The 26,817-nt window shown below is 46.8% G+C and overlaps 1 protein-coding gene across 5 annotated transcripts in view; it reads left to right on the top strand.

Moving 5' to 3' along the window:
• Positions 1–25,829, top strand: part of RCAN2 (regulator of calcineurin 2) — a 274,052-nt gene extending 248,223 nt beyond the window's left edge. For all 5 annotated transcript variants that reach the window (XM_045057621.1, XM_045057620.1, XM_023254041.2 and 2 more), the window contains 2 exons: positions 3,322–3,493; positions 23,246–25,829. In XM_045057621.1, coding sequence (XP_044913556.1) covers positions 3,322–3,493; positions 23,246–23,406 — 333 coding nt within the window. In that variant the 3' untranslated portion in view covers positions 23,407–25,829. The remainder of the gene's footprint in view (positions 1–3,321; positions 3,494–23,245) is intronic.
• Positions 25,830–26,817: the final 988 nt, after the last annotated feature.

The raw sequence follows: 26,817 nt of genomic DNA, 5'->3' as shown, positions 1-26,817 counted from the left end.
TGGTTCCTGTTTTTCCACATCCTTGCCAACACTTGTTGTCTTTTATTTGTTTATTTAATTTTGATAACACCCATCCTAACACCTGTGAGGTGATATCTCATTGTGGTTTTGATTTGCATTTCCCCGGTGCTTAGTGACCTAAATATTTTTTCATAAACCTGTTGGCCATTTATGTATCTTCTTTGGAGAAATGTCCATTCAGGTCCTTACTCTGTTTTTTTTTTTCCACTGAGTTACTGGGTTTTATTTTGGTTTTTTTGTGGTTTTTGTTTTGTTTTGTTTTGTGTTTGTTTGTGTTTGGTTGTGTTTTGTTTTGTGTTTGTTTGGGTGTTTGTTTGTTTGTTTTGCTTTTGAGTCATAGGAGTTCCTTAACTTCTCATCCTATACATGAATAGAGAAATTAACCTGTCCTATATCTGGTTTATAAATATCTCCATTATGCAGGTTGCCTTTTCACTCTGTTGATAGTGTCCTTTGGTGTGGAGAAGACTTAGCTTGATGTAATCCTGCTTGTTTATTTCTATTTGTGTTGCCTGTGCTTTTGGTGTCATACCTATGAAAACATTGTCAAGGCCAATGTCATGAGACTTTCTGTTTATTTTCTTCTAGGACTTTCTTGGTTTCAGGTTTTATGTTTAGAATATTTAATCCATTTTGAGTTAGTTTTTGTGCATGGTGTAAAATGAGGTTTCAACTTCGTTCCTTTGCATGTGGATATCCGGTCTTCCCAGCACCATTTGTTGAAGAGACTGTTGTTTCCTCATTGTGTACTGTTGGCACTCTTGTTGAAGATCAGTTGACCCTCTGTGTGTGGATTAATTTCCGAGCTCTCTGTTCTGTTCCATTGGCTTACGTGTCTGTCTTAATGCCAGTCCCTTGCTGTTTTGATTATCGTAGCTTTGTAATATATTTTTAAATCAGGAAGTGTGATGTTCATCTTTCTCAAGATTGATCTGGCTGTTTGTGGTCTCTCGTGGTTCTTATGTGAATTTTAGAATTGTTTTTTTCACTATTTCTGTAAAAGAAAAATGCCATTGCAATTTTGATAAGGATTGCATTGAGCCTGCAGTTTGCTTTGGATAGTGTGGGCATTGTGCAATATGGATGAACCTGGAGGACAGTATGATAAGTGAAATAAGCCATTCACAGAAAGACGAATATTGCATGATTCCACTTATATGAGGGATCTAAAAAAATAAAATTCATAGAACCGAAGAGTAGGATGGTAGTTGCCAGGGACTAGAAAGAGTGGAAAACGATGAGTTACTAATCCACAGGTATAAAATTTCAGTTAGATGAGATGAATAAGCTTTAGAGATCTACTGCACAACATTGTACCCATAGTCAACAATAATATGCTGTGGGGCACCTAGGTTCAGTCAGTCAAGTATCTGACTCTTGATTTCAGCTCAGGTCATGATCTCACGGTTTGTGAGTTTGAGCCACACATCAGGTTCCGCACTGTCAGTGCGGGATTCTCTCTCTCTCCCTCTCTCTCTGCCCCTCCTGCGTGCTCTGTCTCTCTCAAAACAAGTAAGATAAACAATAACCAAAAAAAACCCATTAACAATAATATACTGTAGACTTAAAAATTTATTAAGTGGGTATATCTCTTGCTAAATGTTCTTACCGTAATAAAATAAAATAAAAACTAAATAAGTAGAATTTAGACTTTGGCCTTAGACCCATGTTCAGATCCCATGCTGCTAGTAACTATGTGATTTGTAGAAACCTCAGCTTCTTCATCTATTGAAACCCCACCTGTTTCCTTAAAAAGTTAAACATATAGAGTTCCCATCTGACCCAGCAAATACTCAAATGTACATCTAAGCGACTTGAAAATAGGCCTCAAAAAATACATGTACACATATATTCATATATAGCAGTACTATGACTAGGGTAGAAAGGGTAGAAAGAGTCCAAATGTCCATCAGCGGCTGTGGTCCACCTTTCAACAAACAAACTGTGGTCCATCTTTCATTGGAATGTTATTAAACCATAAAAAGGAATGAAGCATTGATACATGCTACCACATAGATGAACCCTGAAAACATTATGCTAAGTTAACGCAGCCAGACACAAAGAGGTCACATATGATTCCATTTATGTGAAATATCCAGAATAGGTAAATCCACTGAGACATAAAGCAGATTGTTGGTTGCAGGGTCTGACTAGGGGCAAAAAAGGTAGTAGCTGTTTAATGGGTACAGGGTTTCCTTTAAGGCAATAACAATGCTTTGGATTCTCTGTCTCCCTCCCTTTCTGCCCCTCCCCACTCACACGGTCTCTGTCTCTCTCAAAATAAATAAACTTTAAAAAAATGTTGGGGCGCCTGGGTGGCTCAGTCAGTTAAGCAGCAGACATCGGCTTAGGTTATGGTCTCTGTGGGTTCAAGCCCCACATCAGGCTCTGTGTTGACAGCTCAGAGCCTGGAGCTTGCTTCGGATTCTGTGTCTCCCTCTCTCTGTGCTTCCTCTACTCACACTGTGTGTGTGTATCTCTCTCTCAAAAATAAATAAACATTAAAAAAAATTAAACTAAATTAAAAAAATGCTTTGGGGGAACCTGGGTGGCTCAGCCAGTGAAGCGTCCAACTTCGGCTCAGGTCATGATTTCAGGGTTTGGATGGTGACTTCGAGCCCCACGTCGGGCTCTGTGCTGACAGCTCAGAGCCTGGAGCCTGCTTCAGAATCTGTGTCTCCCTCTGTCTCTGCCCCTCCCCTGCTTGCCCTCTCTCTCTCTCTCTCTCTGTTTCTCTCTCTGTGTCCCTCTCTCTCTCTCTCGAAAATAAACATTTTTTAAAAATGCTTTGGATGTAGGTAGAAGTGGTGATTGCACAACCCTGGAAATTTACTAAAGGCCACTGATTGTTTACTCTAATGGTTAATTTCATATTATGTGAATATCACCTCAAAAGAATGAGAGAAAAAGAAAGGAGAGAAGGAGGGAGGACAGGAGGGAAGAAGGAGCCTAGGGACCAGCAGTTCAGCCTCACTTGGGAACTTGTTAGCAATGCAGATCCTCAGACCCCACCCCAGCTCTGCTGAATCGGAAACTCCAGGAGTGGGGGCTCTGCAGTCTGTGCTTTTAGTAAGCTCTCCAGGTAATTATGATGCACGCTAAAAGTTGAGAGCCACTGTTTTAAGGATGAAATAAGATAACTGAGCATATGGTGTGTGGTAAGTAGTGATTATTATTATAGCCTGCTTCATTGGATCACTTGTCACAGGCTCCAAATGCGACTCTGCATCATCGTGTACCAACACGGCACATCTGAGGCCCTAATGAATAATGCGTCTTCATTTTTTCCCTCTTTGAAAGGTTCAGACTCCAGAGACAGACGGTGACAAGCTGCATTTGGCTCCACCACAGCCTGCCAAACAATTCCTCATCTCACCCCCGGCGTCTCCTCCCGTGGGCTGGCAGCCCATCAGTGATGCCACGCCAGTCCTCAACTACGACCTCCTCTATGCCGTGGCCAAACTAGGACCAGGTACGCTCTGCGACCCTTTTGGGAAAGAAACATCGTCAGCAACCTAGAAAAGCCAAACAAGATTAACAGCCTTGAAATCCGGGGCTCACGGTAACATGGGCATTTCTAATGGGTTTATTGCACTGTGTGGACAGCGAGAGGGCTGACGGATGGGAAGGCAACACCGGACTTTGTCCCTGTTTAACTGCAATTCAGGAACCGGTGCTAAAATGCCTGTCTGTGCAACTTCTGCGTTGCAATGCAGATACTTTAAGACCGGGAAGAGCCACCGGATTCCTTTACCATGAGGAAGTTGTTTGTTTTCTCAGAACAGGCAAAATGAGCTCTAGCGACAGGCACGAGGCTTCGATGCTATGCAACCTTCTTTTACCGCTGCCATAGGAAAGCCCAGGAACCCTCTGAAACAAGACAATCTTCCTGCCAAAGTGAAGTCTCTAGGTCCCCAAGAACCAGATCACAATAGCCTCTAACTTAAAAAAAAATCTTTCAGTGCCCTCATTCTGGTGGTTGGTACAGGAGGCTCAGATTCTCTCATTCTCTGCAGTACAGTATTCCATTGGGTGAATATGCAATCACGCTTTACTCATCCAGTGTCCTGAGGTGGACACTTAAGACAGTCTCCAGTTTCTTGCCATTACAATCAGAGCTACAGTTGGGGCACCTGGGTGGCTCAGTCGGTTAAGTGTCCAACTTCGGCTCAGGTCAGGATCTTGTGGTTCATGAGTTTGAGCCCCATGATGGGCTCACTGCTGTCAGCACAGAGAATGCTTCAGATCCTCTGTCCCCCTCTTTCTGCCCCTCCCCACTTGCTCTCTCTCTGTCTCTGAAAAATAAATAAACATTTTTTTAAAAAGCTACAGTTAATATCCTCCTGCATATCTCCTATGCACTTGCCCAGAATTTCTGTACGTTTTGTACCCAAGTGATATCGTCCTCACTTTCTTTTCTTTTTTTTTTATATGAAATTTATTGTCCAGTTGGTTTCCATACAACACCCAGTGCTCGTCCCAACAGATGCCCTCCTCGATACCCATCACCCACCCTCCCCTCCCTCCCACCCCCCATCAACCCTCAGTTTGTTCTCAGTTTTTAAGAGTCTCTTATGTTTTGGCTCCCTCCCTCTCTAACCTTTCTTTTTTCCTTCCCCTCCCCCATGGTCTTCAGTTAAGTTTCTCAGGATCCACATAAGAGTGAAACCTTTCAGCAGATGTTGCCATCTTGCTGGAAAAATACTCCAAAGTATTAAGAAAGGTGAAATGAAATGGGGTTGCTTATGCCAAGGCGTTTTCAAACAGCGCTGGGAGGCCCATCCCAGAGATGGGCCTTGTGCACATCCTCACTCGGTAGGACCATGAACTTTTGAACTGGGCCAAACCACAGATACTGCAAGAACTCAGCCGGCAACTTTCCATAGGGAGAGACTTTGCTTAGTGACAACCTTAACAACCAGTTCTGTTCAGCCAAGATATTCTGCCACCAACACCCACCAGAATCCTTTGTGAACAACATCTACAAGCATTCCCTTTTTTCTTTAAAAATGCTGGACTTTTGTTCCCTGGGGTGGGGGGGGGCACTACTTAGGTTGCCACAGTTCTGAGATTCCACAGAAATGCTTTTGGGGGGGGGGTTGGATGCTCGAAGGGCTGAGCCGCCCAGGCGCCCCTCTGGGGTTTCTTTCTAATTACCATCAAATCGCTCAGCTTCTTGGGGCCTCTACAGCGGCCATCGGTTCCACCCTTAAAGAGCCACTGTGAGAAGCAGTAGGTGCCTGACTAAGATGAACTGATAAAAGAAGCAATGTAATAACGAGAGACGTATTTGTGACGTGTTATTTCTCTGAAAGCCCGGTCCATATCCAGGAATCCTGAGCCAACGCACTTCCCACGCGTGTCTGTGCTATAGGTAAATGTAGAGTGTATAAAATGAGTTGAAATAAGTTGGGTCTTCTCAAGTCAAGCCTTGTGCAAGCCTTTCCCACAGTAATTCAGAACACTCCAGAAGCAGGAAGGCACACCCCTAGGTGGACCGACTGGAGCCAAGGTACGCCTGATCCTCACGCACGGATACTGACAAGAACCCATCTGAACCCCCTTGTACAGTTGCTTGGATGGCAGGAAGTGGAGCTTCAGAGAGTCCCTGAGGTCGTGGCCGGAGGACCTAGGAGTCACTGGCCAAGTTGCATTTTACAGCGGAGGAAGCCGAGAGGCCCCGACAGGGGAGAAATCACTTGCCGGGACAGAGTCAGGGTTCCAAGGCGGTGATCTTCCTACTTCACTATTGAACAAAGGAGGCCCAGGCGGAGTCAGACTTTGTGACCATCAGATCCCAGCTGGCCTCGGGTCCACTCACTCGGAGCCGGTAACCCAGTCAACTCAAATCACGTTTTATCCAAAATTGGGAAAGAAGTTCGTCTGTAGTTCATGTTCACAAAGCTGGGTGCAAAGACAAGATAAGGGCAAGCCTCGGATACCCTCACTGGCTGACGGAGCTGAGTCCCAGGTCTGGAAGACACTGCCAGGGGCAGGTGAGAGCTGGACCTGATGGAGGCAGAAGGAACGGATAGTGTGGGGGTTTTAGGCCTCAGAAGGGGTGCTTACAGAGCCTGGCACAGAGGAGGCAGGAAGGAGGGCCGAAATGGTCTTAAAAAGATTGTTTTAAAGTTTATTCATTTTTGAGACAGAGACAGAGCGTGAGTGGGGGAGGGGCAGTGAGAGAGGGAGACACAGAATCCGAAGCTGTCAGCACAGAGCCTGACGTGAGGCTCGAACCCACGGACCACGAGATCATGACCTGAGCTGAAGTCAGACGCTCAACCGGCTGAGCCACGCAGGCGCCCCAGGAATGAAATGGTCTTAAAGAGGCAGAGGAAAAAAGGAGGTTCTTTTCAGAGTTGTGAGGAACTTATCAACAGCCGTTTAAAATGCATCCCTTTTACTTGAGTGGTGCTGCTAAACTCCGGGCTTGACTTTCCCTTTACCAAGTAAATGTACTCTGAAGTGCTCTGCACACAGAGAGCAATCATTAATACCCCCATTTGACAGAGGAGAACACTAAGCTGTAGAGAGGTGAGTGAATTTGCCCAAGGTGACGCAGCTGGGTGGTGGCAGAGAGAAGTGTCCAGACTGGCTCTTCTGACTCCATGAGATCTGGGGCCAGATCCCATGGCCTTTGATTGAGGATACTGGTGGCCTCAGCACACGTCAGGCCTAGGACGCTGGCAAAACTTTTATCCCGACCCTGAGTCGGCAGTTCTCTTTAATGCCACTGTGACTTTCAGAAGGCCAAACCCGGGCCTGGCCAGTGTGCAAATGACGGCCTGTGCACTGCGTGTGTAAGAGCGGATAGTGAGGGTTTTCTGCTTTTTTAGGGATGCCCGACACTGCGTCCCCTGGAACAGCTGCCATTCGGATGCGTTTTCTGGGCTAGCTCTCTCTGCATCCTTTGCCAGCAGTCTGAGTCTGCTTCTCTTAATTTAGTTATCCATTTGTCCTTTTCCTGTGTCCTTGAAGCTTCTTCGCTCCACACAGACGGACGATCTGGAGCCAACAACTGAGTTGAAAATATCACAGAGGTTATATTAGAAGCGTGGGCCCCCGGTGGCCCTTTCCGCCGCACCTGTGAAGGAGCACAGCCACACCCTGCGTCCCTCCCGTGCCCATCTCCGCCCCCCTCCCCACGAGGTGCCCGGGCGAGGACTTGCTTCTCCAGTCTCCTCTTGGCCCTTGGCACAAATGCTCGCTCCCTCCTCTGGTGATTTTCTATCATCTGATTCTCAGTCTCTACTTTCTGAGGGGGGAGAGCATGTTTTATTCATTCTGGTACTCCCAGCGCCCGAAAGCACCTTGCAAGTTGATGTTCAATAAATATTGAATGAATGAATGCATGCATGAATGAGTGACTAGATCAGAGCCATTAGTCTGCCTAGAGATAATTCCTTCACTGGCAAATTGTTGCTTTCTTACGGCTTTCGCCAGACTGCATCAGGCAACACTAAATTAATGTTTTCTCCAAGGGGAGGACTTCTAGCGTTTCCGTCTGGGGAAAAGAAAAAAAATGATTTCGTGAGATTCATTTTTAATCCTCTAGCAGAATCATTTCAGTAACAAATGATAACTCATTCCACATGAAGGGATGGCTGCCTCCGTTCCAGGAGTGCAGAAACACAGCAGAATGAGAGCAGAGAGAGCAACTCAAAGGGTCAGAGGAATGGGGTTGGCCTGGGAGGGGTGACCAACCCCACAAAATTGGGAGAGCGGACTGACTGATTAGAGGCATGGAAATCCGAAGCTGCCGGGAAGAATTCAGTCTGAAGAAAGAGCATCATGGAGCAGGGATCCGGGGCAAGATGGCACCCAGGTTCAGGATCCCACCTCAGTGGGAGCTCTGACGCGTCCAGCCACCCTGAAAGGCAAAGACGGACATCACCAAGACTCTTTCACGGAGGCTCCAACAAGCAGGGGCAACATGGTGCCCCCTTTCCTTCATCAGGAAAGGAACCCTGGTGACCCCCTTCCAGAGAGGGCCAGCCCAAGCTCCCTGGAACTTCCAGAGAGGCTCTGGAAATAAGCGTGGAGAGTGCAATTACAGTGGAACCGTGATCAAACCCAAGCCCGTGGGATTCCTTTGAAATCCTTAACAGGCTGTTACGACACCTCTTAAGACACAAGGGCCACATCACCCTGGAGAAGCAAGTCTGGTTCTATTCGTTGCAGAGAGAACAAGTTTATATCAGGAAAATGGAAGAGGCACAATTTCAAACCTTCTTAACTATTGTCCCCAAGACTGTATGTTCTGTTTTTGATCCACACTAAGTAAAATAGATAAATTAGGAAAAACATTTTAAATAGAAATAACGGTTAAAACATATATTAGGGCTTACTAATATCATGGGCCAGGCACTGTTCTAAACACCTTAGTATATTATCTCATTTAATGCCCACAGCGAGTCTGTGACACAGGAATTGTACTCCTCCTCATTTACACAGCTGGGGAATGTGAGGCACAGAGTGGGTAAGTAGCTTGCCCAAGGCTACACAGCTGGTAAGTTGAAACAGGCACCTCTGCCATAGGCAAAAAGCAGAAAGATTTGATTGAGCCAGCGCCTTTGTCCTGGGGAGTGAAAAGTGTGAGAAGCCAGAGAGGTCTCCTGAACGGTAACATTAATTTCTCTAGAAGAAATTCAAGAGTGTTGCAAGAGGGAGTTTTAAAAATGTGAAACAACTTACACAATTTGTTCCTCCACATTTTGTTTCTGGGCTTATTGGAAGTGCCCAACAACACACCCAGGCCTCCAAGGTCCATTCGGTGCTTTTCTCTCTCGTCCTCCGGGACATGCCAATCAGGATTTGCCTTCTTCTGCTCTGTTTAAAGGACAGTTACCATGTCTATCAAACAGAGGCCCTCTACATTTACATAATTCCTCCTGGTGAATTTAGAGAAGCCCATCATCAAACAATCATCTAGACAAAAGAAGGTGGGCTTAGACCAAGAAGAAAATGAATCGAATATGTATTTTGGTTTCTTTTATAACATCTGTGATTCCTGACTCCAGAAAGAGTATGGTGCTATGTTCTTTTCAGATATACAGCAAAATAGGAAACACAAAAACCCAGCCCAGCAAGCCAGCTTATCTATACCAATCAGCAAAAATGGAAACACAAAGATGTTACAATGTACTAAATGGGTGGTAAATCAGAAGTGAGATGTGAAATGCCAGCCTTTATTCTGCTCTCTAGGATGGCTCTGGAAGGTCATGTTCATTGTCACTGAAAATGCCTGCAGGGAACGATATGAAAAGTCATTGTCTGTTCCTTTTTTTTCCTCCTGCTATTTTTAGATCTTGTTAGGGAGATCAATTTTAGTTAACTGCAGAGCAGGGCTTAAAATGGTGCCCAAGTTTCAAGTTGCGAACATCTGCTATATTTAGCCTTTTTCCTTTTTCCAAATTCCTCTCCATCAAAACATGCCATAGTAAAGCAGTTTTGCTGGTTTGCTGCTTAGTATACAGCGTTTCCTCTACAAGGAAAATATATTTCATTAATTCATGTAACTTATAAGGAAGAAAGAGTTTCTATTCCAGGCTCATTGATTCAAAGGTAGAGCAAATTCTATTTTTTAAATATAGATGAACACCTATATTTTGGGTGCATATGTATGACTATTATATAAGCCTCAGTTCTTGTTCAACAACTGCTATTTCCTGGTCACAGATATGAAAAGCAAATAAAACAGTCAGGCTCCAGGATTTCCGCTCACACCATCTCCTCCGTCATCCCCCACCCGAGGCACGCAGATTTGTGATATTGGACCACATGCTCAGAATTTTCCATCTCCTTTCAAAGAATCTTCCCTGGAAAAATTAATGTTCGAAAAGCTTTTCTTCTCAGCATGTACTCCACAATTATTTTTATGGTTTTTTTTAAGTTTATTTATTTATTTTTGAGAAAGAGAGAGAGAGAGAGAGAGAGAGAGAGAGAATCCCAAGCAAGCTCCACGCTGCCAGCACGGAGCCTGATGCAGGGCCCGATCCCCTGAACTGTGAGATCATGACCTGAGCCGATCGGAATCAAGAGTCGGATGCTTCACTGACTGAGCCACCCAGGTGCCCCCACAATTATTTTTTAATCACTGATGAGTAGCAATATAAAATTCTTCTTTTTCTTCCTTCGCAGGTAAAATATGCACGTTGTAGAACAATAGAAAAGACACCTGACCATCCCTAGAGCTATGCCCTTAGCCAGGCCCCTAATATCAGCCAAGGTCAAACACAATGGTTACTTCCAGAGAGCAAATCCTCATGCCTCTTTGACCAAGCATCTCTTTCTTTCCCTATGTTGCTACTTTTCTCTCACCTGGGTGGATGAGCCCCCCCCCCACAACAGGCTTCAGAGTCTCCCTTTATCTTCCCAATCCTCCTCCCTCCATGGTTTCCTTAGTCTTTCTTGTCCATACCTTCCTTTAGGATTCTACTTCCTTGGCTCAACCACTAATTCAGGTCCTCAGTCAATCCGTTGTCCCCATGAAGTACTTTAGGTCCTAAATGACTCAGGAGGGATTGAAGGTACACAGCCCCACCTCATCCAGTCTTAGAGGGAGACCCCCAAAAGACAAACAAACTTTCTTTTATTGAACTACAATACCTCTTATCACCCAACTACAGAAGTGTTCTCTGTCCTTCTACCTCTCTTCCCCGCCCCTTCTCTCCCTCTCTTCCTACCCCCTTTTACCAAGGATCCTTTCTGGTTTCCTACTTTGATGTGGGTTGGGACTGAGGATGGGAGGTAAGGAGGAGGAACCCCAGTTGTTTTTGTGGATAATAATTTCCTGACATGAGCTCACACTAGACCTGAGTGCAGGCAACATGGTGGTCATGCTTTGGCCTCAGCATGCCTGGATTGGAATCATAGCTCCACTTGTCTGAGCTGGACCTTGAGCAATTTACTTCCCTTCTCTGCACCTCTTTGTTTTTCAATGGTGATTATTGGGGAACCTGCAAGACCATCGTGAAGATGGAATAATTAATATACATGAGATACTCAGCCCAGTTCCTGGCACACAGGAACTATCAGATCCATGGTGGTTGCTGTGGTCGTTCTGTTCAGAGCAGAACTGTTTAGCAGGACATCCTCTGAGAGATGTTTTCCGTGCCATTACATGAATTAAGGTACGTAAAGCACTTGGAATAGTGTCTCCCTGCCAGCGAGAACAGTGTCCCTCTCCTTTGAGGTGGCCGTGGTTGCTCTTCACATGGGTTTGTTCTCTGAACTTCCCATGGACTTGGGTTGGTCTGTGCTTTGCTTTTACTCTTTGCCTCCCAAGCTTCTAGGGCATTCTTTAACAGAAGCAGCTGCTGCATGAAGGACAAGGGACAGAGTTGCTATTCAATGATTTGACCCCACCCTCAAGACTACCTACAGCATTTTTCTTTGGGGGTCTATCAAAATGAGATGGGAGCTCATGGAGACACAGAGGTATCCGCGAGAGAAAAAAATTGCCAAGGACTTCTCTCTCTGGAATGTTTCTCCCTCCCTGGAATATTTCTTTTAATCGTGAAGCCTCTTTCCACTTCTACTTAGAAAATAAGTTCTTTCTCCACCCCCAGACTGAGCCTGTAAACAGACAGCTGTGATTTGCAAAGTCTCCAGGAAGAGCCCCTCCTCCCTGAAATATCTCCTCTTTTATTTTTGTAGCCGTCAGAGAGGCTCCAACATGAAGAAAGAGATTTCTCTTGCTTTACAATGATGACTCCAACTTGGGATGTGAGTTTAAACCCAGGCACCACCTTTTATTAGCTGTGTGACCTTGAGAAAGTTTCTTAATTTCTCTGTGTGCCTCAACAGTAAAACCAGATTGTTGCAGTCATCAAATTAGATAGCCCATATGAATCTCCATGTCCAGCACAGGACATGGTGAGTGCTCAATATGTATTACCTGGTTTTGGTCACTTGATTTTTAAATCATATCTTAGCCTTTTATTAAAACGTAAGTGCCTGCATCAAGCGCTTAGCGCCATGTTTCTTAGTGTGAAATCTGTGATATTTTGGAACGGATGGCCCTATGCCCTGTGGTCCATTTAGCATTTTCGCGCATCACCTACTGAATGCCAGCATCCCCACCCAACCCTGTCCCTGTGAGAAACAAAAAACAAACAAAAAAAAAACTTAGCACCCTTGTTTGAGAACCATAGTAATTATACCTTTGCAGCATTTATCAGGTGGGTCTCAAATTCGAGAAAGACATAGAGGCAAGGAGTGCCTAGGAGGGGGTCAGAGGTACCAGTGTGGAGCAGACGGAGGAGGGGCGAGGAGAGAGGGGAGCCGTCCAGAGAAGGGCACCCACGCCCGTGCCCCTTCCAGACCCGTGAGCGGGCACGCACGCGTGCACACGCACACGCTCTCTTTGCTTCCCTTTGGAAAAATTGAGGAAGACAAGAATGCCGGAAGAGAACTTAAAAATACTGTTAAATCGCGTATGGAGGGCAGGGGGAGGATGGTATCGCTTCTGGAAGCTTCCTGATGCTTTTCCCCATAACTCCTCTTTCTCTTGAGGAACGCTTGTGGCCCCACATCAAACCAGCATTAGCCCTGCCTGGATCGAGAGAGGTTTAAAAGACATGGTGACTTTAGACAGCAGCCCGGGTCTTGGTGGAAGAAAGGAAGTGCAGGTCGCCGCACCCCTGCTTCCCGCAGGGGGGCTGTCCTGCCCCTCCTCCCCAGTCCTCTGAGTGCTACATAGGGCCAGCGGCCTCTGTCTCTGCTGTTGACAAGGGACAGGTTTACCGGGGCTTGGCAACCTTCTTCCCCTTCCCCACCCTGCCAAATTTAAGTCCTAAACCTGATACGTGAAAGGAAAGGGAATCTAAGTGTGAATACCTTTCTTTTCTTTTTTTAAGTTTATTTATTTATTTTGGAGAGACAAAGCGTGAGCAAGGTAGGGGCAGAGAGAGAGGGAGAGAGAATCCCCAGCAGTGCGGAGCCCGATTCAGGGCTTGAACTCTCAAACTGCGAGAGCATCACCTGCGCCAGAAGCAAGAGTCGGATGCTTAACCGACTGAGTCACCCAGGTGCCCCTTAAGTGTGAATGAACACCTTTCAAGCACATTTCTAATTATGCTGAACTCGGCCCTCAGTCCCTGTTTTCGGTCCCATCAACAGGCAGCATGTTTGATAAAACTAACACATAGAAATTCCTCGTTGCTTGTTCCATAGATCAGAACTGATGCTTCTATTTCCTCTTGAAAATAGCACGTTCACAATAAAAATACTGGGGAGGGGGGTTTGCAGTGCCTTTTACATATGATAAGCCTAAATGTGTTTTAATATTAGAATCCCTATTCCTCATCTTACTGAAAATTCCTCATCTTGGCTCTTGACTTAAACCAAAGCTCAGCGCTCAGCACCCAGCATGGTTCTATCTATGTTCAAAGGTCCTGCTGGAAGTGTTCTTAGCACGGGCCTTGAGAAGCCCTCATCCATTCTTAAATTCAATGCCGATTAATAACAGATGCCTTCGTTTTCCCTGTTGGGTTGAGAACTCATTGAAGGGTAGGTCAGAATAAGACAGATGAGATGAATAGTGCCAGCTTTGTTTCTGATGAGACACTGAGGCTGAGAATGTGGCTGAGGTGAACCCCAGCCTGGGTTTCCTAACGCTGAAATCCAGAACCCAGAGTTTAACTCGCCATGCCTGCCACAGACCACCCCACATGGGCTGGGTCTCCTCCGGGGGCCTTAGCACATGGCCCAGTGCAGAGAAGGGCACAGGACCTTTGCAGGCAGGGATGGCCCCAAGGGAAAAGTGGAGAGGGCGAGCTCAGCAGGGGCAGGTCTTTTCCCCAGAGTCACCTCTCCGCTTCCGCTGGAGGGGAGTGAGAGAGCGGCCACAGAGAGAGGTCCCTCTGTGGAGCTTCGTCCATAAGGAAGGAAGGACGGGAACTGGGGTGGTGTCCAGTCGAATGTAGCACTTGCGCAGAGAAAGAGGATAAAACACAGGCAACTACTTTCAAGTCAATTTCGTAGCTCAGCTTGCTTCCGAACAAAGAGAGCGTGTGTGACCGACGACTTATCGATTGCTACGTAACAACGATCCCAAAATGAAGGCCTTGAAACAACGCCACTTATTTTGCTCACGGATCTGCTACTCAGGCAGGGCTTGGGGGAGAGCTCATTCTCATGTCTGCTGCTGGCAGTGTTCCTGGGGCAGCTCAGCCGGGACCAGCAAATCTGCTCTCAAGATGGTTTACTCACAGGGCTGGCAAGCCAGTGTGGCTGACAGCTCAGACGGGCTGTGGGTCAGGGCCCCTGGTTCCTCTCCGTGTGAGCCTCTTCGTGGGCTGCTTGGACTTCCTTACAACGTGGAGGCGAGGTTCCAGAAATGAGCATCCTGACAGAGCAAGGTGGACGTGCATGGCGTTTTTGTGACCTGACTCAGAATTCACACCGGTTACTTCTGCGGCAGGATACTAGTCAAGGCAGTCAGTCATAAAGGCCTGTCCAGGAGTGCCTGGGTGACTCAGTCCCTTAAGCATCCGACTTAGGCTCAGATCATGATCTCGCGGTCCTTGTGTTCAAGCCCCGCATTGGGCTCTGTGCTGACAGCTCAGAGCCTGGAGACTGCTTTGGATTCTGTGCCCCGCTCCCCACTCCCCCGCTCACGCTCTGCTCTCTCTTGTCTCTCAAAAATGAATAAACGTTTAAAAAAAATTTTTTAAATAAAGGCCTGTCCAGATTTGAGGGGAGGGACCACAGTGGGAACAGTCCTCCATGAATGAGTGGCAAGGTTCCTGAAGAGTAATGTTTAGCAAGAAATTTGATGGCCATCTCTGCCGAACAGTCAGTCTGCTACGACACTAACTCTCCTGTTGAGAATTCGCCTTTCATATGAAAGATAATAAAATTAAATCCAGAAGGAAACATCCCCCCAACACCAGAGACCAAAGCTACCATAAGAGATGTAAGTCAAATCCTTTTATAATGTATAGTATAGAGTATTTCTTTTCATAATGATTAAGTGTTATCATTTGCGACGATTCATTGTCAAGGAGACCATGCCTAGGATAACTAGCAATTGGCCAGAACAAGAAGAGGCAGGATGCAGAAGGAATAAATAGTTCCTCTTTAGCTAGAGAGCAACTATTCGCTAAACTAGAAGTTGCCTTAAAGATACATTAAAGTGAAAGTTAAACCCAGCTCTTGTCATAGGTGAACACCACGGGAGTCAGGACAGACAGAGCCGGAGAGTGACTGCAAGCACGTTCTTTGAGGTCAGACAGGCCTGAGTTTGAACCCCGGCTCTGCCATTGACTTCCTCGGTGATGTCAGTTTCCTCCTGCATAACCTAGAGAGGATGACACCCACAGTACAGAGCTGTCATCATAATTAAATATCCAATTTGCGTGAAGGACTTAGAGACGCATCTGGCATTTAGCGACGGCGCGGTAAACAGTTGCCGTGTGTAAAGCGGATGGCGAGTTTCCGTGACACCTCCCGTGTCCTACCACGGCCGGCACGCTAAAAACGGAGTAAATACCTACCCTTACTTGGTTTTCTGCTTAGCCGAAAAGCTAAAGCTTACACACGTTAAACAATAGGAGGCAAATGTGTGAGTGCCTACTGGACATGGCAGAAGCGTGTTAAAAGCGTGTCACGACCCAGTAACATGTTTTTGGAGCATTTACATATACCTGAAGCCGCATCCGTCACTACGGCCACCACTGCAGCAGCTTGGAACGTAAAACGTCACCAGATGAAACAACTAACGTATAATAGAAAAGGTGCTATAACTAGGCGTTATACACAAGTGATTCACACGATCTCAGAAAGAAAAAGAGAGAGATGTCATTTCAAAAGCAACATGAGGTCTTCCTTCTTGTGGGAACACAAGTGTGGAAAAGGGTGGGGAGACAGGAAAAAGGAGAGAAACTTACCAGTGGGGGTGGGGAGTGGTAAAGAGAACAAGGATCAGTTCATTTTGAGGGTCGGGATTTATGACACCCCTCTGCCCTTCATAGGACTCCGCGTGTCACCATCCACCCCTCTTGCTGCTTACAACAGTGACTGGACTGAATAAAAACTCTTTGCAATTATTCATTTCTTAATTCTCGAACTGTCTGGCCGTGTGACCAGGTTGGTTCATCACACTGAAAACGGGAAATTATTTTGGGCAGCCGCACTGACCACAACATCACCCTAAATAATCATTAAATAATCATGTCATGCATCTGAGGAGGGCTTTAAAGTATCTGACAAATATTTCCTTATTTCGTAGCGTGGTGATGTGATGGTTATTCCCATTTCGCAGATGAGGAAAACTGGGGCGTAGAATGTTATATATCTCTCAGCGTCACATCGCTGGCCCAGGATGAGGTAACATCTCCAAACGTTGCGTTAGGAAGCTTATTCCGGCAGTGGACGTTAGTTCCTGTGGTGGGGTCATCAGCTGAGAGCATTCGGGTGGGAAGTGGTGAACCGTGAATGCAGGCATTGTAAGCAGGGTAGCAAGGGAACGTATGGAGAAATGTTTCAGAGCAGTGTTGAATAATGCTGTGTGATGGCTTAACTACCATGGATGGAAGGCAGAGAAGCTTCCAAGGTGACCAACTCTACAGATTTGGCACCTAGGAGATAGAACCTCCCCGAGAAATGTGATAGCTGGGGAGGACACATAGATTGACAGGGAACATAAATAATTCTACTGTGGATAGGTGAGTTTGGAGAAGACTAGAAGACTTTTGCAGAGATGTCCCTAAGGCCAGAGAGGTGCAGGTGTGAGACCAGGCTGGGAACATAGCATCTCATAGAGACAGAGAGTGGGAGCTCATGATGTTCCAGAGAGAGAATCTTTCAGAGATGAATGGAAGCCACGTGAGGAATAGAGCAAACCCTAGTCTCGTGCCTGCTAGGCCCTGCAGTCTTTTGAAAGCCTCTGGGACAGGGGTCCCATCTCTTTGGCAGAGCTCAGGTAAGGACTTGTGCAAGGAGACACTCAAGTCACAGGAGGGTTTCCCTTTCCTGCCATCTCGAGAGTTTTCTTACCAGGAATCTGAACGGTCTCAGCTATGCTGTAATATATGCAAATATAGCACTGTAACATCTCCCTGCCTTGAACGCATCTCATTATGCTGATTTTTAGACACTGTGCATAATCACACTGATTATTTTAGAGAGAATCCAAGAAGGAGCCAACTCCTGACCCATAAGCCAAAGGGGGCAGCATGATGGAGAACTTCCAGGGGTACTGGGACCAGCGGTCACCAACACACATCTCTGTGAGTGTGACAGAACTGTGTCACCACATCCCCCAGGTGCCCCCCCCACCCCCCGCAGACAGGGATGTGACCTTCTCCCTCCTGAGAACAGGAGGCAGCCCGTGGACACCTCCATGTCCTCCAGACCTGCAGGAATCAGGACCTTGTCATCAACCTGTCTCCATCCACTCAGAAAAAGAGGCGACAGAATTTGACATTTATTTCGAACAGTGGCCACGCCTACATCACTTCCAAAGGCCTGAATGACAGTTTCACTTTTGGCCACGTGCTGGAGGAGTTTGCACGTGCTCGGCTGGGAATTCATTTCAACAGGGGTAGGTGGAAAACCCCGCGTGATGTGCTTTCTGGAAGCTTTTGGCTCCGGCCTCCTTTCTGCTCACAGGGGAAAGGACAGTTTGAATACAGACTTGAGGATTGGGAGTGTGATGGGTGACCCTCTGCTTGCCCTTTCAAAGAAACGCTGTGGCCGTGCTCAGTGTGTTGTGGCAGGACAGACCCACCCTGAGTGGCCAGGGCCCCACGGGCTCCTTGTCCCCCACCAAGCCCAGTTGGTCACCCTGCAGGGTGACAGCATTGACGTCAGCCCTGGTGGTAGAGGAATTAGCTGAAGCCCAAAGGGAAAGAGAAGCCAAAAAAAAGAAGAATTCAATCCAGCAACACCAAAGCTATTTCTTTTTTATTTTGTGGGCTCTTAGCAGCTGTTAAGCTTTGCTGGGTTTTGATAGTAAGAAAGTTTCCAAATATAGAACAGTGAAATGTCAGAGTTAATGGGATCACAGCAATAAAGTCTCTCTACGACCAAGTAGTCTGACTCTGTTAGCTCCACGTGCTCAACATAAAGCTGCCCCGCACGGAGCAGGGCCCTGGGCTTTCCTGTTCCATCCCGAGTGTACCCCTGGCACATCTGGCCTAAAAGGAAAGCACTCAGGTTGGAACTGGTAAACACCTTGCAACTAGACGTATCTTTACAGCAGTGTTCTTTATGCAAGCCAGGGCAAACAAGTGACTTAATTAAAAGGCATCCTTCATTATATACATTGTACTACGATACAAATATAAATAGAGGGGCGCCTGGGTGGCTCACTCGGTTGAGCGTCCGACTTCGGCTCAGGTCATGATCTCGCAGTCCGTGAGTTCGAGCCCCGCATTGGGCTCTGGGCTGACAGCTCGGAGCCTGGAGCCTGTTTCGGCTTCTGTGCCTCCCTCTCTCTCTGCCCCTCCCCCGCTCATGCTCTGTCTCTCTCTCTCAAAAATAATAAACATCAAAAAAACTGTAATATGAATATAAATACATATAAAGCTAGCAACTAGCTTCTGGCCAACAAGTGAGGAAAGGGGCAGGTGTCTGGTCAGCCCCTTGGCTGGGGACCTGCCACCACCCCTTCCCCCGCCAGCCTCACAGTCTCCACGCTTTTGCTGGGTGACAGCAAATTCTGTCCCATCATCCTGAGACTGCCATCACCTCTCCCTGCGTCGCAAGCGACAGGGCGACGCGCGGGACTCCAGCAGCCATTGGTGTCCCTCCAAGAAGTGCCACTCCTCCAAACCTGAGAATTTGCAAGACATCCTGGATGCAAACAAAGAACGGCCTTATTTGTGTACTCGTTCCTTTCTCCTTCTCTTGTTGGAGGGCGTCTCTCATACAGAATTTGCAGAGCATCCCCAGAGGAAGGAGAGCGTTTTGGAAAGCTTGGGTACAGCGAAGTCATCGCCCGCCGTTTGCGGTGGCACCCGGAGGGGCTTGCTGTCCCCCCAGAAAACAAAGATGAGAGAGAAGACCACAGATTAATTCGAGCTGCTGGGGGGGCGGCTCCCGAGCTGATAAGTCCTGGCTGCTTTCCCGCTACGCATCCAGCGTCCCTCCCTCCTGCCCTCTCCCTGCACCGTTCTCACTTTCCGATGAAAAATTAGCATGCAGGAGGGAGGCAGGGAGGAGGCGCGCTGGGTGCATGCCCGCGCCCTGGCGGGACCACAGCCTCCAGCCCGCCACGTGAATCCCCGGAACGGTGGCTGCCCTTTAACACCGAGAAGCACCAGGGGATGCTGGCTACCAAAGGAGATGTCGCTCAGAATAGGCAGGGTCGCATCCTCATACCAGTAAACTATTTTTTTTTAAGTTTATTTATTTCTTTTGAGAGAGACAGAGATGGCACAAGCGGGGGAGGGGCAGAGAGAAAGGGAGAGAGAGAATCCCAAGCAGGCTCAGAGCCCGCTGCGGGACTGGAACCCACGAAGCCGGGGAGATCGCGACCTGAGCGGATGCCCGAGCCAACCAGGAGCCCCGCGGTCAACTCTGTTTTCAACAAGCAGCACCGCTAAGCTGTCAGCAGCTCCAGAAGCCCTGCTCCGAGATGCCACCCGCCAGGTCTGCCCACCCCTGGTCCGGAGCCTCGCAGGCAACTTTTACGCCGGAGCTACGTCATGGAGATTCCTGTCCTTCGCGTGTGCGTGCGGTTCTTCTGCCCCGGGGGTTTTGGTTACAATGACAAAATACCTCAGAGGAGGGTGGAGCACCATTGAATAAGCATCGACGCATATACACCACTGCTGTAGGTGTGAGCGTTCTCACGACTTCAGAGCGGGTTGCCACGCGGTTCCCGTAATGCCAACAATCCCGGCTGCAGGGAGACAAAGCCAAGCATGAATGAGGGCGGCAAGTTTCTCTTTCCTGCTTCTGCTCCTGTTTGTGTCACTGTCCCCTCCTGATTCCACACCGGTCCACCTCCGCTCCCTTCTGCCAGAGATTTCACACCCGCTGACGCAATTCTCCGCTCCCTGCAATTTCACCAAATCTAGACTCGAAAAGATAGAGTCTTTATGAGCCCTATTCCTATGGTTCTGGCCAGTTCTGTCACTCTCGGCTCCTGCCAATCCCCCGGGGAAATCCTGGAGCTGAACCACTCCATTTTTGTGAGCTATTCCTCTCCCTCGCCCAGGAAAGCCTCTGCTCTCCACACCAGGATGTCAAGGGCAGCCCAGCGAAGACTTCTCTGACCCTTAACAGAAAGAGAACACTCTTAGCAGCATGTGGCTATATTAGTTTGCCAAGGTTGCCACGGAAACACGAGGTGAGGGGCTTCAAAAAAGGTGTTGGGGTTCCTGGGCGGCTCAGGCGGTTAAGCTTCCTACTCCGGCTCCGGCCATGATCTCGAGGCTGGCTCGTGAGTTCGAGCCCCGTGTCGGGCTCTCTGCTGTCAGTGTGAGCCCGATTCAGATCTTCTCTGCCCTCTCTCTCTCTCTCTCTCTCAAAACAAGTAAACATTTTAAACAATGTACTGACTCGAGTTCTGGAGTTAAAAGTTCGGGACCAAGGTGTCAGCAGGGCCTCCCTCCCTCTGAAGGCGCTAGGGAAGGACCTGTCCCAGGAGCCACTCCCGGCTTCTGGTAGCTCCTGGGCTGTGGTGAGGGCCTGAGTCCCAACTTCCCCTTTTTTGTAAGGACACCAGTCATCCTGGATTAGGGATCTACCCTAATGGCCTCATTTTCACTTAATCATCTCCGAGAACCCCGTAAGGTCATTGTCACAGGTACCGGGGATTAGGACTTAGACGTCTTTGCGGGGGGGACACAATTCACCCCATAACAATAGCAGACTCTGAACGTTCACGTCCTTCCCAGCATCACTTAGAAGAGCTTTGACACTTGTTACATGAGTAGTGCTCCTCACCCCTTTATGCCAGCGCCCAGATTTTAAGCCTGTACCTCGTAAGCATTTGCTGTTTTCACCGTGGGTGCTCACCAAGATGTACCCAGCGGCACATACACAGTACCCCGGCCCCGAAACTGACCGTACTTGCTCCGGCCGGCCAGAAGGGACACTTCCCACTACAGATTGGGGATGACAGGCAAGGCTTCTGGACTGGGTGGTATCGGCCTCTCATCCTGGAGGGAGGGCAGGTTTTAGGAAGCTCGCAAAGAGAGGTGAGCCTAAGGCCAGAGAAAAGTAGCTGCTTTGGTCGTGCGGACACAAAAGTGAACAAACCTTTTCTAAAATGTTACAGAGAAAGGAAGAGAGTTTTATTTGAGCCCAAGTTAGGACAGCTGCCCAGAATGCACAGGCTTTACAAAGAAGAGAGTGCTCTGAGGAAGGAACATTTGGGGACAGGGTTGGGTATGCTTTTTATAGAAAGAGTTACAAACCTTCACAACAAAGGGCACTCCAGACAGGTACAGACTTTATCTTATGTTTTTAGTCTTTGCAAGGCTGTACGACTTTAATCTTCTGGGAACCAGGGAGGGGTTTTTTTTGTTCTTCTTATGTTTGGAATGCTCTTTTTTGGTGTTTTGGGTTGTGTCGTTGTTTTGTTTTGCCTTTTATTTTTATTTTTTTCAGGTTATTTATTTATTTTGAGAGACAGCGAGAGAGCACAGCTGGGGAGGGACAGAGATAAGGAGACACAGAATCTCCAGCAGGCTCCGCACCATCCGCACAGAACCCCACGTGGGGCTTGAACTCACACACTGTGAGATCATGACCTGAGCTGAGATCAAGAGTCAGATGCTTAACCGACTGTACCGCCCAGGTGCCCCTGTTGTTGTTGTTGTTGTTGTTGTTGTTGTTTAACGAAGCTGACTTAAGATGTGTGCGCAGGGCAGAAATACAGCCCATGCTTTAGAGGTTTTGCCGAGTCATGTTGACCTTGGTAAATGTTAAAGTATAGCTTCCCTGAGGGTCACCTGGGTGGCTCAGTCAGTTGAGCATCCCACTTCAGCTCAGGTCATGATCTCGCGTTTCATGAGTTCAAGTCCCACATCAGGCTCCGTGCTGACAGCTCGGAGCCTGGAGCCTGCTTCAGATTCTGTGTCTCCCTCTCTCTCTCTACCCAACCCCCACCCCCCACCCCACACATGCTCTCTCTCTGTCTCAAAAATAAATAAACATTAAAAAAAATTGTTTTTAAATATAGCTTCCCTTGGAGCCCAGGGGCAGAGCCCACAAGCGTGAAAGTTGAATATTTCCTTTATCAGTAGGAGCGAGGATGCGGCAGTTTGTTTTTAGATTTTTCCCCATCGTGAAGGATGGGAAGTGAAGGTTGGGATGTCAGGAGAAGATGATGAGTGTGTCAACAGTTAAATTGAGAAGTTAAAGCATGCAGATGGAGACCGCCTGGAGGTCTTCTACTTGTCATTTATACCCACGTCAATCGTCGCCTCTACTGGGAAGCCTTTCAGTGTTACTTTCTCCTTACAGTTTGGCACCTCAGTCCTTGACATATTTTGCCACGCTAGTGCTTACCATGGTATCTTCTGGTACTTCCTGTATCTGCATGCGGCCGCAGGGCTGCGCTCTTGTGCCTGTAGCCTTATCACCAGCAATAGGCTAGCCCATGGGGAATGCTCAGTAAATACCTCCTGAGATAAAACAAAAGCACGAAGCCAGTGAGCTTAACAGCCATCTGACTATAAGATGAGCCAGTCAAGAAGGACAGACTCTTATAACTTGAAGGGACCTCGGCAGCCATCGAACCCCATCCCCCAGTAACCACCGCAAATCCCAGACAAGTGATGATCCCGCCTTATTCCCTCCTGGGGCGGCTCTGGCCATAAGAAGTATGCGGCTGGAGGAGACCTTAGAGACTGTGCTGTCCAGAAGGTGAACGAGTGAAGCTGTTGGCTCAAGGTCACTCAGCAATTAGCAACAATGATGGGAAACAGAAGAAACTGAGAACTCCCTACCAGACCTATTATGTCCTCACCACGGTCCTGTGGGTTGTGGCCACGACCGTGTTGAAGTTTACAGTTGAGCGTGCTGAGGCTCCAAGAGGGTGAGTGGCCCACTCAGGGTTGTCTGGTTATAGGTGGTAGAACAGGGACACAATGACGGAGTGATCTCACTCCATTTTCCAACGCCCCCCGCCATTCTTGGATGAGACCCAGGTTTCCCGAGACACTGTGACACCGTCTTCTTCCTTGCAGAACGAAACTTGCCGAAGAATCTGCTCTGAGCTCCCTTCCGCTCGATCACCTCCGCTTTTCTTGCTTTTCAGGAGAGAAGTATGAGCTCCATGCAGGGACGGAGTCCACCCCAAGTGTCGTCGTGCACGTGTGTGACAGTGACATAGAGGAAGAAGAGGATCCAAAGACTTCCCCAAAGCCAAAAATCATCCAAACCCGGCGTCCTGGCCTGCCACCCTCCGTGTCCAACTGAGCTCACCGCTCCGCCTCAACGATAATATCTGTCTCCTCTTTATCATGCTTTTTTTCCCTCTGTTGTTTGTTTGTCGAAAAAAAAAATAATTGCCTTTCAATCCCTGGGTGTTTGGTTGTTTGAGATTCCTTCCTTGTAATCAAGCCTCTCGGACAAAAGGGCTAGGAAAAGGTGATATGTTTCCTGATCATATCATACCCATCAAGCATAATCCATTATTTAGAAGGTTCTAGAAAAAAAAAAAAAGTAGTATTTTCTTATTAAAGAATCAGCACAGCCTATATCTTCACTCTCTCTTGTTGATCCAAGCCAGAGACATCAGTAACAAATAGCACCTGTGTTGTTTGTGATCTGTTTCAGTCCCAGTCCTGACGTGCGTGCGTTGTTTCTTCCTGGCCACTTAAGTAGGACCATAAGTAAACTTGACTTTGACTGCATGAGATATCCCTATCTGGTCTCACTCAGTCCTCTGCATCCCGACATTCCCAGGACATGCATGATCACCAGCATTTATTTTCATGATTCGAGGATATACTATAACTCACAGATTGTCAGCATCCAGCCATGTCCTATCTAGATTAGAAAACTTACTAGCATCCTCCAGCTCAAAAAGTCTGGGTATATCCACTATTTTGAGTCAGTACTTCATAGCTCTGTTAAAATTCCTGGAGGCAGCACTGAGCTTGGCCCCAAAGATATTCCTCAGTAGATTTTGAACACCACTTCCGTATAGAACTTTCCCAGCCTCACTGGGGAGGCTTGTCCAGGGTGATAGAGCCCGATTTCAGACAAACCTATTTATTATAAAAGTTTCATGGTGTCTGAATGATTGTTTTTTTCTCTTTGTATATTTGTACAAATGTTTCAGCTGTGCTTTTAAAATCTGGATGTTTTTTATTTAGTGACTGTTCAGCCGTTAGCTGCTTACAAACATGATACGTGCATTGCTTATGAATGCATTCATATACTAATACAGATAATCTGATAATATTACACTCTATTATGGATAATGCTGAATTTTGAAAGGGCACAAAACTTCTCATGCCAATATATAAATGATTAGCCAACATCTTTGCTATCGAGAACACTTGTTTTTAAATAAAGGCAAGGCGCAAGTGTCCGTTGTAGACAATTTGGATGAAGCTAAATCGCTAGAACGTAGCAGCCACTGAGCATTTGAAAAAGGAGAGGATAGTAGATAAACGTATACCAATCCTACTCATGCAATGGCCATGTTGCTCAAAAACATTTGTTTTCGTCACATGTGATATTTCTATTTCTGTAGCCCGAAGTGCATTACAGAAGATACACCTATAAAACCATTACCTTCTGCTCTATGTGCAAGGCCTCATCTACTCCTGTACATTTAATGAATTACTTTAGATGCAAACGCCAGTCACAATGGAGAGGGGAAATACTTTCATTACCCAAGCCTCAGAGAAACACACAAGAACAAGAACATAGCCAACTTATGGAAGGATTGTTGTGGTTTTTGACTAAGGTGTATGTAAGTTTCATCAGAAACTTAAAACAGACTGATCACTCAGAAATTAAAGTCCGTTCTACTGTGAATATAGCAATATAGTACTGGACACAGTACAGGTGAAACTGAGGACAGCATTGCTTGTAAAACCCTGAGTTGCCATACGAAAAATGAAGGCTCCTTTCAAAAATAAAATCTGAGGAGTGTATAATAAGCAAATGCTTTGACTTTCCTTTGCTGTGGAGGTTTTTGGTTTTTCCTTAACAAAGCAAAGATTAGACTTAGGAGTGGAGAAATGCTGCCCTCTAGTGGAAGAAATATTTTCTGAGCTCCTGAGACTAACGGAGAGCTGCAGCAGTCGGCCATTTTGTCCTGAATCTCTTAGTCCTCTGAGGGTCATTTGACTTTCTAAACTATTCAGAATTTTCAGAATGCAAGTTCTAAGGAGATCTGGCTGAGAAAAATATTTGGAGATAATTTTTGACGTGTTTTAGAGCAGGTACCGTCAGTCATTTGCAGCCAAATTTAGTGAAAGTTAAAATGACCATTCTGTGTTACACAAAATAAAAACACAGTGGAGTGTATGACCGAACTGGTTACTCTTGGTGACATTTATTGCAAAGTTTCGATGTGAATCTGTCTCAGGTCAAGTACTTCTTTCGTTAGGCTGGGTTTGGGGAGGGGGGAAGAGGAACTTTTCCCAGGAGATCAGTAAGAAACTGGAAGGACTCCTGGAAGGGTTTCAGCAGAGCCTCCTGCACTGCGAAAGTCAGAATTGCCTCAGCATTTCCATGACGCACATTATGCAAATCTCTTTATCACTATTTTAAGTTTGAAAAGTTTAAATATGGAGGGGAAGGGGAGATTTCCACCAACTGAATCATTTGTGCACGTGTATAGCTCAAAAGAGCTTAGACTTCAAATATACCTGGTGAATGCCTCTTTGTCCGTGTAGTATAATTTCTGTGTTGTCGTTCTTAGCTATTTTTGAGTGGTAATTGTGAAAGAGTGCAATGCAGCCTCTAATAGTCTTTCTAGAAAGTTACCAACAGGTGAGATTCACTTCTCTGAGTTCTTACTGAAAGGAGCAGAGGGGGAAGCTGGGTGGCAACCATCTCCTGAAGGAACAGGAAATTTGAGCAAGGCATAAAGGGATGGGTCGGGCTCTGATAAGGGGAACTATCTTATTGTCATGCCTCAAACATGTCGGTCTGAAAGGCCATTTCAAATGTACTAAGGACCCCTCTTGAAACATCTCTCCCACACTCTTCTTTAGTTTAAAGCACTGTAAGAAACCCAAAGTGGGAAACGTTTTATTATGTGGAACACAAAGTGCACGATCATAAAGTACAAGATGGGGTACATGGTATTTCGTTACAATTAAGAGCGTCTGTCTCTCAAATTACACCATTAGGAGAGTTAACAGGAAAGTCTCAGACTGGGAGAAGATATTTGCAATACGTATAGTTTTTAAATGACGCAGAACTAAAACACGAGAAGAATCCCTGCAAATCAATACGAAAAAGGCCGACAAGTCGTCTTGTAAAAATGGTCAAACTACCTAAATGGGCGCTCCATATACACAGCACCTCACGCATACACACCCAAACCCAAAATACCCATCTGGTTCATAAACATTAAAAAAGTACTCAGCGTCCTTTCTCATCAGAGAAATGCAAATCAAAACCTCCAGGAGGTATACCACACACCTATCCGAATGGCCAAAATTAAACACGAGGCACTATGAAGCGCTGGTGACGATATGGAACGAGGCGAACTCAACTGTCACTGCCACCTGGGAACGCTGTTTGAAGGTCAAACATATGCCAATCTGGAAGCGATCCCATTCCAGGGCCCCAGGACATACAAGCAGCAGATAGGAGTTCTCACGTCTACCAAAATACCTGTACAGGAATGTCCCCAGGAGC

This window comes from Felis catus, chromosome B2 (genome assembly GCF_018350175.1).
Source record: "Felis catus isolate Fca126 chromosome B2, F.catus_Fca126_mat1.0, whole genome shotgun sequence".
Classification (NCBI taxonomy): Eukaryota; Metazoa; Chordata; class Mammalia; order Carnivora; family Felidae; genus Felis; species Felis catus.
This window is presented reverse-complemented; position numbering and strand designations above follow the sequence as displayed.